Here is a 14,766-nt window from a genome sequence, read left to right on the forward strand (position 1 = left end):
TGAGCAGGGTTTCAAACTTGTCCATATATCAATTTCCTCATCTGTGGGATTAGAATTAATTATAGTTCCAACTTCAGAGAGTTTTTGTGAAGATGAAATGGTAAAATGCACACAAAGAACTTAGCATAGTGCTTTGGCACACAGCAAATAACTCAATTTATACCAGGCATCTCTATCATCCTCATAATTGGTTGAAAACAGTTCTCTACAAGTGGTCTCTCTGGTTCTCTCTGGGGTACTATAATATTTTAAGAATTGATTTATTATTACATCTTTTAAAAAAAGTTTTATTATACCTTACTTTTAATGTCACATTATACTTTGCAAGATATTATCATATATATTACTACCATCTTTTTTAATTTTTTAAGGATTTTATTTATTTAAGAGAGAGAGAGATAGTGAGAGGAAGCATGAGCAGGGGCAGGGATAGAGGGAGAAGGAGAAGCAGGCTTCCCACTACACAGGGAACTCAACCGTGGGCTCGATCCCAGGACTCTGAGATCATGACCTGAGCCGAAGGCAGACGCTTAACCAACTAAGCCTCCCAGGCACCCTCACTACCACCATCTCTAAATAAGCTACAGCATGTTATTTTATGTAAAGTGTATGTAGTAATTTGAAAATACAAATCTCTACTATTAAGTATTTTGTTATGTCACAGAGTCTATTGTAATGGAGGTGGAAATCACAGCTTCTGTGCATTTGGTAATACATATGGCACCTCTCCTGATACCACTAAAGTCTGGAATGTGGTTGCCATCCTTGCGTTTTCATCCAAGTATTATTTATCAAGAGCTACTCAATGAAGCAGAGTAGTTCTATTCAATCAAGTTTTTCTTTCTTTCATCCTTCCAACTAATTAGGAAAGAGGAAAAGAATAAAAACAAACCTGGTAAGCAGAGAAAGTGAAAAGACCTGAATACCACTCTCTGACCTTGGGATTGGTGAAATCCAGATAAGAGGAGAGACCTGTAGAGGCAGAAGAACAGACTGTGAGAAATGGTGGTCCTCACGGTAGGATGTGCTGTAAAGATGTAAAAGCTGGCTCATCACTGGGCACTATAGCTGTAAGACAGCTGATGCAGACGCATGGTCTGGCAAGAAGTGAAGGAAGGCAATGCTGGACTCCAGTGATCATCACCAGACCTTCCAACCCAAGAGGCCCAGGGGAAGGTCAATGAAAAAGCATCCAGATGAGCCTGTCCTTCTCAGATGGCCCAAGATAGCCCTTGGAAGCAAAGCAAATATCCTGGAGGGACCCTTCTGTTCTTAAAGAGAACAGAGAAGTGTTCATGAGTGGCATAAGGGAGGAAAAGAATGTGTGGGGTTTCTTTGCAGGATATGGATTTGTAATAGAGGGCCAGGATATGGTAGAATGGTGATTTCCTTTTGTCCTCAGGTTTCTATTAAGGTTTTAAACTAATCATTTCTGAAATGAAGAATCCAGAGTTGCTGGAGGCACCTGAGGTCATCCATGAAAGTGTGGAAAGTCAAAACTATGGGCTAACCAGGCACAGAAGATTCAAAGGGAGAGACTGCAGGGATCCTTCTTCTGTTACTCTCCTCTCATTTTCTTATTCTTTGGCTTTTTATTTGCCTAGAGAAATAGAGTGCTTGCTTATTTTTTATTCATTCATTGACTGATAAATGGATACAAAGCACACTGTACCACGTGTTATGGAAGATACAAAAGAAGGTAATACCATCTCTTTCTTAAAGGTGCTTACACTAGAGCAAGGGAGATCTGTAAGAAATGAGAGCAGTGGCCATGCAACCTTCATTAACTGGGGCTACACAAGTGGAATTAATAAGTGCATAAAGTGCTATCTTACCAGGCCAGCATACCCCTTCAAAGTCTCCTCCTTCATGATTCCTCACAAAGAAGCCCTGTTCTTTGGCCTTAGCATACACTGAGTAGTCAGGATCAATCTTGATGTGGGGATCACTGATGACCACAAGCTATCCAGACATAGAGGTTTGAAGAGTTCATCAGTGTCATAGGAGTTATATGTACGTTTTTATGCTTTCATCACAGTTTTGGGGTTTAAGTTTTACTCAGAAATAACTACTAGTATTGAAATATTTTAAGACATAGGTAAAATCCTATCACTTTTCATGCTTATGGAAATTAACTCGTATCAAAACCAGACCAGTGCTCTTTTATAATTATTGTTGCCCAACCAATACATGTTTTCAAAATAACAGTTATTAAGCTTCTTTCTGAGGTGCTGGATGCTATACATAAAGGATTAAGTCATCCCTGCTCCTAGACATCTAGAGGCTAAAACTGACAAAAACAAACATTAAAGAAAACAAAACAAAATAAAAACCCCAAACCCAATGGTATAGGCATATTTAGGAAGGAGGTTTGAGAAGATCTGTGATCACAGCTTTGTGTCTCTAGTATCTCTCTATTTTTCCAATGCCATCACTTTCACAATCCTTTTGGTTAGAACAACCCTCCCATCATTCTTCAAATCTATTCAAATTTACTCTACATAGTAAAGTTTAATTGTCCATTGCTCAAAAACTTTAAAAAAACTTTTATCATGGTAAAATATACATAACATAAAATTTACCATCTAAACCAATTTTAAGTGTACAGTTCAGTAATGTTAAGTAGATTTACAGTATTGTACAATGTCCAGAACTCTTTCCATCCTGTAAAACTGAAACTCTATACCCATTAAAAACAACTTCTTATTCCCTCCTCTGCCCAGTCCTGGGCAAACACCATTGTTTTTCTGCTTCTATGATTTTTGACTACCCTAGGTATGACAGATTAGTTAAATTATATAGTATTCATTTTTTGGTGACTTTCTTATTTCACTCAGCACAATGTCCTCAAGGTTCATCCATTTTGTAGCATATATCAGAATTTCCTTCCTTTTTAATGCTGAGTAATACTCCACTATATGTGTATGTATCACATTTTGTTTATCCAGTCATCTGCTGATAGACACCTGAATTGCTTTCACCTTTTAGTTATTGTGAATAGTGCTGATATGAACATGGGCAGATCTACTCAAATACCTGCTTTCAAATCCTTGAGTATATTCCCATAAGTGGGATTTCTGGGTCATATGATCATTTTTAATTTTTTAAGGATCTGCCATACTGTTTTCTGTAGTGGCTGTACCATTTTACAGTCTCACTGTTAGTGTTCCAATTTCTCTCCCTCTTCACTAGCTATTTTCTTTTTTTTTTTTTATAGTAGCCATACTAATAGTATGAAATGGCATCTCACTGTGGTTTTGATTTGCATTTCTCTGATAATTAGTGATGTTGAGCGTCTTACCATGTGTTTGCTGACGATTTGTATATCTTCTTTGAAGAAGTGTCTATCAAGTCATTTTTTTCAATTTTTAATTGGGTTTTCTGTTTTTTGGTTGTTGAGTTGTAGGTGTTCTTCATATATTCTGCATATTAACCCCTTACTCAAAAACTTTTAATGTCTCCAAATGTATACAAAGCAGCCTATAATAAGGTCAGATTCCCCATTACTCAAACCTTGCACATGTCTTGTTTTCTTGCCAAACCAACCTTTGTGCTGTTTTCTAAACACCATTGGGTGCTTCAGCCTCTGGCTGAAGCCTCTTCCTCCTCCCCTTCCCCACTTCTCAGCTAGAGACTTATCTTTCAGGCTCACCCAAAATGCATAAGGCCAGCTTAGGAACAGCTGGATGCAATTTTCTTTCTCTTAGTCCACTGCTGATCCTGATCTTTCTTTGGCTGTTACATTATTGCCCAATATTGTGGTTGTTGTATACTTGCCTTTTTCCCCACTCATTGTAAGACCCCAAAGAGCTCATCTTTAGCACAGCATTTTGAACATTTGATGGCTTCAATAAATAGTTGCTTATAAGAACATGGATTCTGGAGTCAGGCAGATCAGAGTTCAGATTCTTGTTCTACTACTTACTTACTATGTGCCTTTGCACAAAATACAAAACTATTCTTAGCCTCAGTTTCTTCATCTGAAAAATGGGTTAACAATATCTACCTTATAATTTTGTGATGACTAGATATAATAATGCGTTCTATCAAACTCTCTAGCCCATAGTAAGTACTTGTCAAATGGTAGTCAATTTATCAATTGGAAAATTAGGGGTTAACAGGATTGGTTCTGGCCACCTGTGAAAGGCCTGGGGTTTGAAGGAATGGATTGAAAAGGTAACTTTAATCTCAAGGAGAAGGCTGCAGGGATCCATCTCCATGAAACATATAGGGTCCCCCACCTTTTCCTCTCTCCATTTTTTTCTTCTTCCTCCCTCCACTCGTTATTGTTGTTACCATCATACATACTTGCCAGTGTCTTTCCCCCTCTCCATTTTCTATTTTAGTGCTTCCCTTGGCCAGATTGGCAGGTGGAGTTATCAGGAAAGCAAGCAGGAAAAATGATGTGATGAAGAACCTGATTCCATTTCTGACTGACTGTTAAAGACTGTCAAGCCCCTCCATTCCCTCTTTACCCTTCTGCCCATACCTGACAATGAAAGCCCTAGTGCTCCCTCTTTGGGTGCCAGCAAAAAGCTCAAACCATGTAAGACCTGGGCATTCACAGGAATCTTCACCCCAGTCCAACCCTCTAATCACCATAAAAGCTAAGTTGCCTCCATTCCCAGATCTCTCAAGCCATCTTCAGACTATCCTGGGAGCCAGCCTTGCTCCTTCTAGAGTGCCTCACTACGTGACTAATTAACCTTTTCAGACCCTGTGATGTCAATGTGATGTCCTCAATCTCAAGACTGATTTTGGGGTATCTATCCTATTACTACAGGGTGGTTATGACAAATGGGAATGCAAGGCCCCATTATCTTGTGGGGACTTAGACACCAAAAGCAGGTTATTACAGTTACAATTATATTTGAAGATAATACTGTCATGACCATTTTTAAAAAATCAGATGGCTCTCTTGCACTAATGTGCCAAGGCAAATTTTAAAAATTAAAAAAATGCAGGGGAGGGAGGGGAAAATTTTTTTAAAAATGCTTCATAATTAAAAGGTTTCTAAGTGTCAGCTTATTTTACCTTACGTTTTTTGCTTCTGAGCAGCTCTTGCATCCTTTTGGGATTTGGGAATCTTTTCTTGTCCCAAGTGAAGTACCTTTTGCCCTCGGTATGCTCTATGTCCAGCCACATGACATCATAAGGAATGTCATGTTCATCAAATCCTGCATCCACTGCTTTTACATCCTGCTCATCCTCATAGTTCCAGCGGCATTGATGGTACCCCAAGGAGAAGAGAGGGGGCATGGCTTGTGTGCCTGAAAAAGGAAGATGACAACTGAGTCAGCTATCATCACAATGGTAATTACATATTTGATAAACATTTCCTGAATGTCTACAGAGTCTAAGCACTAAGCTTGGTACTTAGAATATAAAGGAGAAGAAAACATAGTCCTTACCCTCAAGAAAGTGACCATTTGGCTGATGAGGTAGGCATGTAAATTAACTGCTCTGCTCGGGGGGTATAACTGCTATGTTAAAGGTAGCAGCCTAGTGCTATAGGAATACAGAAGGGTTAATAAATTCTGCCTGCAGTGAAGTGTGGAGTCTTGAAAGGCTTTATACAGGTAGTAACATTTGGTTTGGACCTTGAAGAACAAATGGGAGCAATCTACAAGAAAATGGATAGAACACTTAGGCACAGGGGATAGAAAAGACACAGAGAGTGGTTACACTGTGAGAGAGACCAGTAGAAGATGAAACTGGGAGGGTCAGTTTGTAAGGGGCCCTATAGTTCAGGCTAGGAATTCTAAATCTTCTCTATGGGAAGTAATCAAAAGTTTGGCAAGATGTAATCTTAGCAGACCTATGTTTTAGAAATATTAGTGAGGCAGCAGTGTTGAGACTGACTTAAAGGGAAAGAGACTAAAGGTAGGAAAAAACTCAAGAAATTATTAGCACAACATTTACTGATAACATGGAGGACTTCTGATCAGCCACTTGTATTTATCTCCTTCCCCTCCTCCTAAAGTTCCATTAAAATCAGAGCAAAGAAAAGAAAAAAAGAATAAAGCCACAAGAACAAAGAGAATGGGAGAGGAGTAATTTCAACAAAATTTTGGAAGGTGGCAGGCAGGGAAGGGATGGTAACTGTTGAGCAAAGCAAGAGAGTGCTTGTGGGTGGGATACTGACAAAGAACTCACCCCTGCTCCCAGAACAGTAGCAGATGGGTGACCCTCCTCTACTTTCCATCCCTAATATTAGAGTGCTTCCGGACAGAACCTTATTCAAAGCCTTGAAAATTAGAAGTACTCACATATAGAAATAGAATAAGAGGATCTCTGAGAAAACAGGGACAATACAAGAACCAAAATAAACATCAGAATATTATTATTAGTATCGTCCGGGAGATGAAAAAAGATATTGCACCCATGAAATAAGACTACCATAAGATATTAGAAACAAGGAACCAATCAGAGGATTAAAAAGAATGTGGAGAAATTAGAAATAGAGCATAAATGGAAGGCCTAGAAGATAAAATTGATAAAACTGCTCAGGAAAAAAGAGAAGGAAGATTATAAAATCCATACAGTAGAAAGAGAAAAGGGAGGAAAAGAAATTATCAAAGGAATAATCAAAGACTGTTCTCCAAAACTGAAGGACACAATTCTCAAGATAGAAAGAGTCCACATCTAATACCCAACACGATTATAAAAAAAAGATCCATAGCAAGGCATTTTATTGTCAAATTTCAGAATTTCAGGATATTAAAAATTTCAGAGAACATATTTCACAGAGAAAAGACAGATCATATATAAAGCAACAGAATTCAGAATGATTCGGGAGCAAGAAGATAGAAGGTAATAAGAGAAATGCCTTCAAATTCTGAGAGTAATAATTTTTAATCTAGCTAGCCAAATTATCAATCAAGGGTGAAGGTAGAAAAATTGCATTTGTACCTGCAAAATGCAAAAGGTACACCTCTAGTGCATACTTTCTTAGGAAACTCCTAGAAGATGCTACAAACAAAAACCAAAAATAATAACCACAAGAAAGAAAAACATGGAACCCAAGAAAGGAGGGCTCTAATACCAAAAAAACAGAAAACAAAAGTCCTAGGATGATAGCTGTGCAGGGATCTCGGAAAGAAACAACTTCGATGGGAGCAGGAGAGAGATCTGGGACTTCCCGTCTCCAGGGATAAGTGTGCAATTAATAAAGTATCTGACACTCTTGAGCATTTGAAAAGTATAAACATACATACTGGTTTAACCAAAAATGACGACACAATATTGGGAGAGAAGAGGAGGGATATGATCGAGTTAAATCCTCATCAGGAGTCAGTAGAAAATCCATATACTTAAAACTTGGATTTCTTTGAACATGGTGGCAGATGCACCATTTTTAAAGCATTTTCCTATAAACCAGGCTTATTCTCTGTAATAAAAATGTTAAAAGGGCCTGTAGGTGGGCCTTAACAGTCCTTTTTCCTCAATAGATGTCTTTCAATGTCCATAAATTTTTGGTTGTTTCTCCCATCAAAGTTGGAATCAAATTCCTCTTCCCCTAAACATGGACTGAACCCAAGGACTTTTTAACAGAATGCAGCAGAAGCGATGCTGCATTACTTTTACTCGTAATAGCTGTATTGAGATGTAACTCACAAACCATAAAATTCACCCACTTAAAGCACACAATTAAATGTGGGGAGTATATTACCATTTTTTTTAAATTGTGGCAAATACATGTATAACACAAAATTTGCCACTTTAACCATTTTGAAGTTTACAGTTCAGTAGCATTAATTACATTCACAATGTAGTGTAAGCATTACCACTAGTTATTTCCAAAACTTTAATATTACCCCAGACTGAAACTGTAACCAGTAAGCCATAACTTTCAATTACCCATCCCACCCTTCAGCCTCTGGTAATAGCTAATCCACTTTTTGTCTCTTATGAATTTGCCTATAGTAGGTACTTCATGTAAGTGGAATGATACAGTATTTATCCTTTTTTGTCTGGCTTATTTCATTTTGCATAATACTTTTACGGTTCATTCATGTTGCAGCATGTATCTGAATGTCATTCCCCTTGTTATAATTGAATAGTCCATTTTATGAATTTAACATATTTTGTTAATCCATGCATCTTTGATAGGTACTTGGATTGTTTCCATCTTTGGCTACTGTGAATAGTGCTGCAATGACCACTGGCATCCAAATATCCAAGCATCCAATTTTAGTAGAATTGTTGGGTGTATTAGAGTTCCGCAGAGGAAAAGCACCAACTGGATATGTGTGTCTGTGTGTGTGTCTATATATACACACATATACACACACACACATACAGAGAGAGAGAGAATGACTGATTTTAAGAACTGGTTCATGTGTTTGTGGGGGCTGGCAACTCTGAATTCCACAGGGTAGGCTGGCAGACCAAAGACCCAGGGAAGGTGCATTCAAGTATGAAGGCACTCTGGAGACAGATTCCTTTCTTTTCAAAGGACTTCAGTCTTTTTCTCTTAAGGTTTTCAAATGACTGGATGAAGCCCACCCACATGGAGAGTAATGTGCTTTATTCAAAGTCTGTTCATGTAACTAAACAGTACTGAGAGCATAATGTCATAAAAAATACCTTCACAGTGACATCTAGACTAGTGTTCAACCAGATATCTGGGTACCATGACCTAGGCAAACTGACACATAAAAGTCTATGTTTAGCTTTTTGATGAATTGCCAAACTGTTTTCAGAGCAGCTGAACTACTTTATGTTCCCACCAGCAATGTATAAAGTTCCAATTTCTCCACATCCTCACCAAGTTATTATTTTCTATTTTATTTCTTAATTAACTAATTAATTTGACAGAAAGAGAGAGAGAGAGAATGAGAACACAAGCAGGGGGACTGACGGACAAAGGGGGGAGCAGCAGGCTCCCCGCTGAGCAGGGATCCTGATGCCGGCTCAATTCCAGGACCATGAGATCATGACCTGAGCCCAAAGCAGTCGCTCAACTGCCTGAACCACCCAGGTGCTATTACTTTCTATTTTTAAAAAAATTTAGCCATCTTAGTGGTTATGAAGTGGTATCTTACATGGTTTTAATTTTCATTTTCCTAATGACTCATGATGTTGAACAACTTTTTATGTGCCTATTAATCCATTTGTATATCTTTAGAGAACTGTCTATTCAAGTCCTTTGCCCATTTTAGAATTATCTTTTTGTTGTAGAGTTGTATGAGTTCTTTATATACCCTGGAAATTAAACCCACAACAAATACATGATTTGCTAATATTTTCTCCCATTCTGCTTATTGCCTTTTCACTTAAACAAATATTTTATTTATTTATTCATGAGAGAGACAGAGAGGCAGAGGGAGATGCAGACTCCTCGCAGGGAGCCTGATACAGGATTCAATTCTGGACCACTGGGATCACACCCTGAGCCAAAGGCAGACGCTCAACCACTGAGCCACTCAGGCATCCCAGCCTTTTCAGTTTCTTGATCATATTTTTTGATGCACAAGTTTTCAATTTTAACAAAGTTGAACTTACCTATTTTTTCTTTCTGTTGCTTATGATTTTGGTGTCTTTTCTAAGTATCTGTTGCCAAATCCAAGGTCATGATGATTCATCCCTGTTTTCTTCTAAGAGTTTTATGGCTTTAGCTCTTATATTTATGTTGCTGATCCATTTTGAATTTTTCATATATGGCATTATGGTAGGGTTCTAACTTCATTTTTTGCTTGTGGCTATCCAGTTATTACAGTACTATGTATTTAAAAGAGTATTCTTTCCCTATTAAATGGTCTCGAACCTTTGTTGAAATCAATTGGCCAGGGATATATAGGTTTATTTCTGGACTCTCAATTCTATTCCCTTGGTTTACATGTCTATCTTTATGCCAGTACCACACTATTTTGATTACTTTAACTTTGTAGGAAATTCTGAAATTGAGAGGTGTATGTCTTCCAAATTTTTTTTTTCCAGGATCATCTGGCTATTCAGAACCCTTTGCAATTCCATATGAATTTGAAGATCAGTTCTCCTACTTCTTCAAAAAAATGACCACTGGAATTTTGGTAGGGATTGTAATCAATTCGTAGATTGTTTTTCATATTATTATCTTGACAATACTAAGACTTCCAATCCTTGAACATGGGATGTCTTTCCATTTATTTAGGACTTATTTAATTTCTTTCAGGAATGTTTTGCAGTGTACAAGTCTTTCACCTCCTTGGTTAAATTTATTCCTAGGTGGCTTATTCTTTTGGATGTTATTGTAAATGGAATTGTATTCTCAATCTCTTTTTTAAATTGTTCATTGTTGGTATATAGAAACACAACTGATTTTGTGTTGATAATATACCCTGCAACTTTGGTGAATTTCTTTATTAGCTTTGGTAGTTTTTTTTTGCAGATTCTTTGGGATTTTCTGGATCACATCATCTGTGAATAGAAATAATTTCCCTTCTTCCTTTCCCATTTGAATACCTTTTCTTTTTCTTGCCGAACTTCTCTGGCTGGAACTTCCAGTACAATGTTCAATAGGAGTGGTGAAAATGGGCAGCCTTGTCTTGTTTCTGATCATAGGGGAAAGCTTGCAGTCTTCACCCCTGAATAGGGTGTTGGCTGTCAATTTTTCATAAATGCCTTTTATCATACTGAGGAAGCTTCCTTCTATTCCTAGCCTTCTGAGAGTTTTTATCATGAAATAGTGTTGGATTTTGTCAAATGCTTTTTCTGCATCAACAGAGATAATCTTTTACATCTTTTAAAGATAAAATGCTTTAGCGCTAAAGTCAGTGGTATATTTTAATGAAGAGAACACAGAAAAGTTCAGGTTGGGACACTAATCTGAGATAAAGGCAGAGAAAGTCCAGGGCTTAAAGTCTCCACGGAAAGTAGACAGAGAGTATTAGGGATTAGAGAGTAGAGAATTCTAGCCCCAACACAACATTTTACCAAGCTAAATTTGATAAAAGTGGGAAGAGAAATGCTTGCTTCTTGAAACGCTTGCATAAATTATTTATAAATTCTATACGGTATCCGAGTTAACAAATTAACTTACAATGATTGATACATTGATAGAGGAAATATAATGGAATGGGAGGCTGGCACTTCCACATACAAGTTACCTGTAAGGTATGAGTACTGCTTGAAGATGTCAGAAGGCGTAGGTCCTGTTAGCAGAAAAACATCAATGATTCCACTCTCTGACATCCAGTGCACATCAGTTCGACATCTAATCTTTTGTTTAGCTGCAACAGGGCCCATCTGGGTCAGTGTGTACTAGAAAAAGAATTGAATGAAGATCTGAAAAATCTTCCACTAACCTACAATATGTAAGTATCATCTATGTGTAAGTAACAAGTACATACTGATAATAACTTTTACGGATTATGCTGCAAAGACTTTGGTGGCAGAGAATTGTCACTACGAAGCCCAGAGTTATGACTACACTGGTTTTGTTTCTTTCTAAGCATGACATGCAGCCATGATCCATAGCTCACCTTCACTGCAGGTTCTGTATTGATCTCCACTAGTGTTTCAGAGGCATTAAGCCAAAAAATGCCTAGAGTCCTGCCTAGCTTGTGGGCCAGAAGATAAGGCACTGAACCATAAATGCCCATTTTGTCATGTATTTTATATCCATAGACATCCAGGTTATAAAGACGGTAAGCATCGCCATCACTGAAACACACAAAGATGGACTATCATCAATTACAATCGCAAATATACTATTAGTAAATAGTATAGCCCCATTATCCCCTGTAAACACTTGAGTTCGATGCATGTTTAAGGCTCAACTCTTACCACTTCCGTAACCCAACCAGGGTTTATACCATTCTCTTCTGATTCCTTTGGCATCCCCTTCTGTGACAACTGGCATGTGTGGTCTCATAGCTTAGGTATCTTTTCTGAATATCTCTTGTGAGGTGAGGAGTATTTCCTATGAATTCTCCAGAGTAGCAAGTACACAGTAAATATAATTGGTAAATTTTGAGAGTATTTCTCTGCTTCTAAAATAAAATGAAAGATAGTGTCCTAACGTGCTTTCACAGTGCTGAGTAGGGAAAGTTGGGGAACTGAATTGGGGTGGTGAGCCCAAAGCTTGGCTTGGTATGTGAGCAGTACAGTTTTGTGATTCACTTGTTACTATGCCCACCTATTGACATGTTGTGTAAATAGCATCTGAACACAGCAAACTTGATCAGATTCTGTTTCTCTTTGATCTTGTTTCCTCTTAGAATGATGCCTCTGGCATTTACTTGTCAATAGCATAGTTTGAAGTGATTTCCCTGAGGAAATCAAAGGTGACGAGATGCCACCTCTTTCCATTCTCTGGCTTACTGTCCTTTTTTGGTAAAAGCCTTTTTCTAGGTCAGTGATTTTCAGTGTATTCTCCTAAATTCCACACAGAGGCCTTGAGAGGTAAAAGCAAAACCCAGGGAGGTGGGATTGAACTATTTCAATCACAATAGTTCCATATTTTTACTTCCTCTGAGTATTTTAGGTCAGCATTACAGTTTTTATAATTCTCAAATTCTTGCCAAAAAAAATAAGATAAAAATTGAAAACCACTGCTCTTAAAGTTCTTAAAGATCTATAAACAATATCAAGGAGGAAGAGGCCAGGCACATAGTGGTCCAGGCTCAGACATCTCACATATTTTTCCTTCAAACTTTTCTAGTCCAGAAACCAGAGTGTCCTATAAGAATTTTTGTTTTCACTTTACCTAGTATTTTTAAGTTGGTGTGATTCTGCATGTTGTGGGATCCCGTAGAGATGCTCAAATCCATGCAAGGAGAAATCCAAACCAATGGAGGCAGGACCTATAGGGACCAGGATACTGAGTTTTGCTTTTCTGTGGGACAATTAGGGAGACTCAGTTACCTATAAGCATAGCAAGATGACTAGACAGGGCTTGAGAGACCTCAACTTGCCTTGATCAGTCATTGGTGTGCCCTTTCTGTAAGATGTGACATTCAGGTACTGTGGGGATACAAACATGCAAAAGGCAAAGTTCTGGTCACTTATTAGTGTTTCCTTAGCTATGTGCTGAAACTCTCTGTGTCCTCATTTATCGTAAATCTCATTTCTATGTGTAAAATATGGCTATGAGGTTTTAGATTTTTTCCTAATCTAAACTTTCCTAGAATGTATGGCATATTTCTTTGCATTAGGAAATAAAGGGTATTGAACAATTTTAATCTTCACTAGATAAAAGACTGGGTATCTTCTATGATTGTTTATTCTTATTGCATATAGGGAGTATAATGTCAAGGGCATCAGGAGGGCTCTTCAAAATACCTCTTCCCTGTGATTGTAGATATATAAGTTTTTTTTAAACCAAAGACAACGTCCTTTATTTAACAATTATTTTAGAGATATGGTAAAAATGCAAGTAACTAGGAGAAAGAGCAGACTTAAATCTACTCTTAGGTAAGAGTATTTGACATGAAATGGTCTTTATTTAAAGGAATTTATGGAAAGGGGGTGCTATAGAGAAGGTAAAATAGATTATGGTGTTACAGAAAGGAAAGCCTGATGGCTCTTCTACTTATAAATTTTGGGCATGTTGTCAGTCCTGATCATTATACTAGCCTATAGATATAGATGCTAGAACAGAAATTCTCAAGGAGTTAGGATCTGTTATCCTACTGGTAGGAGGGAAGAGGAAAATATTTTTTCCAACTCTATAAGCTCCAAGTATCTGAACAGTATATGCTAAAGAGACAAACTCCACCTCCCCACCCTCCACCCCCATCACTAGGTCTAGTGAGAAATGTCACAGATGGGCATGTGATACTCATGAGGAGGTCTAGAAAAGGTTGAGAACCAATGGCTTGCAATGTTGGAGCTGATGAGCTCTAGAACTTCGTTTCTCATCACTTGACTCTCAAAAAAAAAAAAAAAAAAAAAAGAAAATGTGGAATGTGTGGCTGTCTGATATACTGAGTAGTACCAGCAGGGTACTGTGCCCTATACCCCTAACATGAGACCATAAACTGCATGAGGCCTATCCTTCTCTTACATTCCCCACAAAAGGTACATACTCACTATTGTTCTGTAGCAAAGCATTATTGAAGAATAGAGGCCCCAAATCTGAAATTTCTGTTCCCCTTACAGAAATCACTTGTTTGGATACCAAGGGTCAAGGGATGTTAGGTACTGATATTTAGCCATTTTGGCAAGATCTGCTTCAATACTATACCAATTTCAATGTTACCATTAACTTTGACATCCACAAATTTTCCAAATTTCTCCTCCCACAGGCCTAGATCCTCTTGGTCTTCCTGGTGGCACAAAAGAGGAGCAAATTGAGTTTATACATTATAATATTGAATGGTTGCCACAATAGCACATTTTGTTTGATTGTTAAAAAATTAGACTAAGAAAATGAGTCTATCTTTTAAAAGACCTGCTTGTGATGTCAGTATATTTGACAAATTTGATCTGTGTTCCATATAAATGCCAGTAATCATCCTCCTTATGAATTGTAGCTGACATGAAAATAATTTTTTATTGTGGTAGAACAGACATAACATAAAATCTATCATTTTAACTATCTTCCATTTTAACCATTTTATTTATTTTTAAAGTAATCTCTACGCCCAATGTGGGGCTTGAACTCATGACTCCGAGATAAGGAGTCACATGATCTACTGACTGATTCAGCCAGAGGCTCCCTACCCTTTTTTTTCATTTTTATCATTTTAAAATTATATAAATGTTATTATTAAATGACATTAAGTACATTCACATTGTTGTAAACCATTATCACCATCCATCTCCAGAACTTTTACATCT

The 14,766-nt window shown here is 37.6% G+C and overlaps 1 protein-coding gene across 7 annotated transcripts in view; it reads right to left on the reverse strand.

Moving 5' to 3' along the window:
• Nucleotides 1-14,766, reverse strand: part of GANC (glucosidase alpha, neutral C) — a 74,781-nt gene that overhangs the window by 32,076 nt on the left and 27,939 nt on the right. For 5 of the 7 annotated variants that reach the window (XM_041746534.1, XM_041746532.1, XM_041746535.1 and 2 more), the window contains exons 8-14: nucleotides 14,186-14,252; nucleotides 12,692-12,788; nucleotides 11,466-11,646; nucleotides 11,091-11,244; nucleotides 5,035-5,270; nucleotides 1,836-1,962; nucleotides 893-972 (exon numbers count right to left, since the gene is read on the reverse strand). In XM_041746534.1, coding sequence (XP_041602468.1) covers nucleotides 893-972; nucleotides 1,836-1,962; nucleotides 5,035-5,270; nucleotides 11,091-11,244; nucleotides 11,466-11,646; nucleotides 12,692-12,788; nucleotides 14,186-14,252 — 942 coding nt within the window. The remainder of the gene's footprint in view (nucleotides 1-892; nucleotides 973-1,835; nucleotides 1,963-5,034; nucleotides 5,271-11,090; nucleotides 11,245-11,465; nucleotides 11,647-12,691; nucleotides 12,789-14,185; nucleotides 14,253-14,766) is intronic. The other 2 variants (XR_005986362.1, XM_041746536.1) reach the window with 2 other exon arrangements.

The sequence above is a fragment of the Vulpes lagopus genome, chromosome 2 (genome assembly GCF_018345385.1).
Source record: "Vulpes lagopus strain Blue_001 chromosome 2, ASM1834538v1, whole genome shotgun sequence".
In the NCBI taxonomy this organism is placed as follows: Eukaryota; Metazoa; Chordata; class Mammalia; order Carnivora; family Canidae; genus Vulpes; species Vulpes lagopus.